Source organism: Branchiostoma floridae, chromosome 2, assembly GCF_000003815.2.
Source record: "Branchiostoma floridae strain S238N-H82 chromosome 2, Bfl_VNyyK, whole genome shotgun sequence".
NCBI classification, from domain to species: Eukaryota; Metazoa; Chordata; class Leptocardii; order Amphioxiformes; family Branchiostomatidae; genus Branchiostoma; species Branchiostoma floridae.
Window position 1 is genome coordinate 31335408 of NC_049980.1, and position 5554 is coordinate 31340961.

The 5554-nt window shown below is 42.0% G+C and overlaps 1 protein-coding gene across 9 annotated transcripts in view; it reads left to right on the forward strand.

The window, feature by feature from the left end:
• LOC118409989 (A-kinase anchor protein 13-like) overlaps nucleotides 1-5554 on the forward strand; it is a 90141-nt gene that overhangs the window by 69082 nt on the left and 15505 nt on the right. For all 9 annotated transcript variants that reach the window (XM_035811427.1, XM_035811422.1, XM_035811421.1 and 6 more), the window contains one exon: nucleotides 2424-2514. In XM_035811427.1, the coding sequence (XP_035667320.1) occupies nucleotides 2424-2514 (91 nt within the window). The remainder of the gene's footprint in view (nucleotides 1-2423; nucleotides 2515-5554) is intronic.

The following is a 5554-nucleotide window of genomic DNA, read 5'->3' on the forward strand; positions in this document are numbered from 1 at the left end:
AATGGCAGAGTTTCTTCGTCAGCATCAGGGTCATACCTTCTCGTAATTCAGATCTCGGTGCCAACTCGGCCGAGCTAAATTCTTGATTTGTAAAGGGGGCTTTATGACGTTCGACGCGCAGAACGTGTCCCAGGACGCTTTTTTTGCTCGTGACAAAAAGGAAAATGACGTGCTGTGGCGTGTCGCATTGTGGCGCATGGTGGAGGTGCCACACTGCGGCGCGCCCCAGCACGTCATTTCTATTTTTATCTGGACAAAAAAGCGTCCTAGGACACACGCCACGCGTCGAATGTCATAGGACATTGTTAGGACAAGCCATTTTTTTGCCTCGTGTAAATCGGCCCTTACACTACAACTCTTGCAAGGTGGTCCCCAGGGCATTTGAGCATAAAAAAGTCTCCAAGGCTGTCACCAGTAAAGATGATGCTGTGATTTGGGCCCCTATGCTGTCTTTCAATCAGCGTAGGGGCCTAGGAAATATTGTCTGCTTAGACTAAGTTAGAGGGTCTCAAAATTTTCATTGCTTGCTGTGTGGCTTAGCCTGGATGCCAGACTGTTTCCAGGGTCTGCACAGACTAGCTCCTATGAGCTAGACCCTGAACAAGGTCTAACTCAGGGACCCTGTTGTAAAATTTCTTTGGGGAAATATTGGCCCTAGAGCCAAGGAGTCGTGCAAGCCCTGGAAACAGTCTGGCATTCAAGCTATTTGTGGTTATGAGTATGACTACACCAAGTTGACCCTCTGTACCTGACCCTTACGCTCTGAAAATACCCTGGGAACCACCCTGGAACATGGGAAAATGATGTTGCTGACTGTGACACAACCTAGAGGAAATTTGTCCGGCCAATGTGTGAATAACTCCCCAGCTAGCTTCCTTCCATAGGGCCTGAAGAGTTTACTCCTCCTTGCTTCATAAAGACAAAAGACCAATCACATCCGAGGAGTGTACATGTAGCTAGTGAAACTTTGTCCATGTGAATTTCTGCTCTATTGGTTGCCTGGTATCCAGCTGTATTATAGCTCCTGAGTCTCTTCTGTCCTCTTCGCAATTGGATGGAAATCGGCGATAATATTGCCCAGATACGCAACAAAACCAATTCGACCATCCTGCAAAATTGTGCAAGCTTCGTGACCTTTGTTCCAAAGAGCACCAGCTAAGAGCGCATCTCATGCATATTTATTAGCTACTAGCGACTTAGTGATGTAACGGGAAATCGGTTTGAAATCAACCAAGCCAGACGTTTTTGCGAAGAGGACAGAAGAGACTTGGGAGTTATAATACGGCTGGATACCAGGCTGCTGTATTGGCTCACAAGAACATCATTTTCCTTGTTTCAACCTACCAATCCAATGAAACTATCAATGGAACTCTTGACATATCCTGCCAATTATTTTAGCACAACTTTTTGCTGTTTTAGCAAATTTCATATTCACTCCATGATGCCCAATTCCAGTAGACGTACAATGTCACGTACATGCAGAAAGTTACTTGAAGCCCACTGACACACTGTGCGCATGCTCCCCCTAGTGTGAGAATGTTGTACTGCATGTCTTGCCCAAATCTTAAGACTTCTAATGAAATTGTCAAACAGTATTTTCTTTCTTTGTATTGTATTATGTTCGACATTGGATTCATGAAACATTTGTTAGTTTACATCTTGCACATTCCTGTCTAGAAAGCCTTAGGCCACAGCAAGTAAATTTTATGGATGACATCCTCTGCAGACTGCAAAAATAGTGCGATAGGGCGGAAAAAAAATAAGATGGGTGAAAAAAACAAGATGGCTACATTTTCAAAAGTAGGCACCATAAAGTTGTGATGAATGTTGTAACAAGAATTAAAGGGACAAAACATGGTATCAGAGCCAACAAGGCATTCATTCCTGTATTCAAGACATGTACTGGTGTGGTAAAAGTGACACTAGTGTGGTAGACTGGCATCACCAACAAAGTTGGTAACCACACTCATGACTTTTACAACTATCCAATAAGTTTCAATTATACAACTACAGCCCTGGATACCTCGCAAGTGTCACTTCTACAAGTACAATTATTATGCGACAATACAACATATTTGGTCATTTTGGTACTTTATCGTCATGTTGACCATCCCTGCAGAAGAAAAAGATTCTTGTTTTTTTCTTCTGAAATCAGGCGAAAATTAATGCGTGCCCTAATGTCATCCATAAAATTTACTTGCTGTGGCCTTACATGTAACCATCAATACAGGGGCTAGGGGTTTTCCCTTTTTCCATAACCAAAGCAGTTGTTGGCCGGGTCTAATGTTACATGATGATCATAACGTAGAAGGGAGAGAAAAAATGTTTCAATGGACGTCACCGTTGTCGTTATATCTCTGCGCCATGATTTGATGAATGTTGTGAGAAGGTGTTGGTACTGATGTCCCGTTGTGGTGTGGCAGGTCGGACTGGACCGGCGCGGCAGCAGCGGGAGTCGGAAGGTGCACATGGAAGAGGACGGGCAACAGACGTCAAGTGAACACAGCTCTCAAGGTAGGGGGTTGTTTGTTTTATTTGTTTGTTTGTTTCAACAACCATTCTCTAGCTAGAGTATGTGGGTCGTGCACTGAGGTTATAATTACACTCTATGCATCCACTAAGTTCATGACATTTGTACCAATTATGCTGTAAGTAGAATACACAACTTCTAATTAAACTTGATGTTAAATTTGAGCAGTCTCAATAGGATATTATGTTGATAAACTCAGAATCTATTGAACTATGTCAAATTTGTCTTCACCACTTTTGCATATGAATTCACAGTTATGAAAAGTTGTGGATGCTACCGGAAACATTTGACCATTTCCAAAATCATATTCAGTAGCTTGAGTAACTGCTATTTTGCAAGTCTGGCTACGAATTAAGTGGAATTAGAACGTTTGACTGCACTCTTTGAGAAAAGGCACGCGGTCCCCTTGTACAGATGTTAGCAGTTACCACTCCCCACCATGTGTGGATTAAGTCAATCTGTACTTCAACCTGAAAGGATCTCACGCTTTTAAGCTTCTGTGTTGATTATAGAAGTCGTGCTTATATTTATGTATGTTGTAAGGTGAAAAAAGTATTAAAAAAAGTCCCCAGACTGCAGGCATCCTGAAGTCACAATTTAACAATTGCAGAGGAAGACAATGAACAAGTTTCCATATTTTCATGATCGGTAAAGGGGGGTCTGCATGGGGGGATCCCTGACAATGCCATATGCTAGATTCAAAATGACCATTGCAGTCAGAAAAGAAACTATGGCAGCTATGGAAGCTTGCGATGAACAGGACAGTCAGTGAAGAAATTTTAAGAAAGACTGACTGCAGTTGCAGGGTGTCTAGACCACTGCAGCAACAGAGCACAGTAGTGGACTACTAGATTCAGAACCACCCCCTATAGGTATTACATGTACACACTAAAATCAAGGAAGGCGACAAAGGAAACTCAAAATAGGCTGCAGACGCCTTACAGATGCAGCCTCTCGTAAAGTACAGTCACGGGATGAAGGCAGTCGTAAAAATTGTGCAAATGAGCTAGTAGATCAGAGTAGACCTGTGGAGGTGGGGTGATTAGGATAATGAGGGATCCAGACAACGCTTTACGCTAAATTCGGGATAGCTGACTACGTTTAATGTTAAATTTACGAAAGCTACTAACGCTTTACGCTTCATCCCAGTACAAATTACGTATTAGCTTCCCTACGAATTACGGGAAATTGAAAAGGCGTGCCTACGCTTTACGGAAAAGAGCATGCAGACCCTTTGGGGTGATTAGGATAATGGGACCTGAGTCTTGCCAACTACGTTGCCAGGAATGTCTACAGGTACATCTGTTCTCACTTAATTAAGGTTGATTAGGAAGTTCTCCGTCATCATTAAGGTTCCCTTTGCACTAGACAGCGATCCTGGGTGAGGGCCTGCACAGGTACTGAAACTGGACTTCTGTGAACCTTGGCTTCATAATCAGAATGTGATCCAAGGTGTTGAAGTACATTTTGTATGATATGAAAAAAAGATTACAACAAAAACAAAAACTATAGATCCTTCACATGACTACAAAAAAGAGTATAAAAATACTACAAACACATAAAGCGTAAGAAAATTTGCTGTTAATATATGAAATTCGTTCATCGATCTGTCAAATCTTTACTAGTTCAGTATATGGTCACAGCTTCTAGTGAAAAGGCTTGGGTGTAATGGACTGAAGATACACGTTGGACCAAAGATTTTGAGTTCCCTTTTGCTTCCACAAGGGATCCTGCATGTTGTTTTACGTAGAGCGTATAATGAAGAACAATGTACTTAATATGTAGTCTATTACACAAGACTATTTTAGTCTAGAAAATAACTCAAAGTCTTTGAGTTATTTTCTTTATAGACTTAAAGTACCTATAAGTACTTCTGATAGGGTTGTCTCCAGCTAAGACCTTTTTTTTTGTCCCACTCATTTTGTGGTACATGTCATGAAGTTCAGATTTTTTAAAGCGATGGGGTGAAATTTTATGTCACAACAGCCAAACTTCTGTCTGGGGATGGAAGAACTTGACCTAGACCCTTGCGACTTAGCAACAGGTCCATCTAGGTAAACCCTACTTATTGGCTTAAAGAATACAAGTATTGCATTTCCCTTGATAATCTTGTTGTTACTTGCTTTGACATTCTTTGCCAAGCAAAATTGCTGTGAAATATAGATTCTTTAAGGTTGCGTTCATTCCCCTTATCAAGGTACATTGTATTTCAATCATATCCATGCATAGTGCACACGTTAAACTATGTCAGGAAGAAATTTATTTTTATTTGTCAGAAAAAAAAGCTGACAAGGATGTCTCTACCAGACCTATAGATTACAATGACTGTGGTCTTGCAATTTATTTTTATCTGTTGAAGAAAAAGCTCTCCCAGACCTATAGATTACAATGTGGTCTTGCATTTTTGCTTTCGCTCTCCCTGACCCACGAACAAGAGCCACTTGATCCTTACTTTTTCCTGACATTAGAGATAACATTTCCATGACTCACTCCTGCACACACATGTACCACATGTGATTCCCATTGGCGAGGTCTTCTCTCTCCAGATGAAAGGTCCCCCCAGGCCCTAATTTAGCCCCTCTGTTTGGACTGTGCAGATGGGATTTTCATTGGAGACTTGTTAGGTGGGATTGCTGAGGAGATATTTCAGTGGTAGTGTTACTGCAGACTCAGCAGGTGCTGTCAGTGTGAGGTGGTCAGGAGCAGGGTGGGATGTCACAGGGCAGGGCACAGGGGGATGACTCATTGGGGCCAGGATTTTAACGGGGAGGGGGGGGGGGGGGGTTGGCTGGTTCTGGGCAGAATAGAATACTGTAAATGCAGAAATGTTCGCGGTGGATTAATGTTCACGGTTTTCGCGGGGACCGCAAACTTAAAACCACCGCAAATATATTATGTTATTAGACTGCAGTCTATGGTGTTACTGCAAAATTAAATCCACCGCGAAAAGTCCTTTTTCCCGCTACCGCAAAATTAAATCCCCGCAAACTTAAATGCATTTACAGTAGAATTTTTTGGATAGGA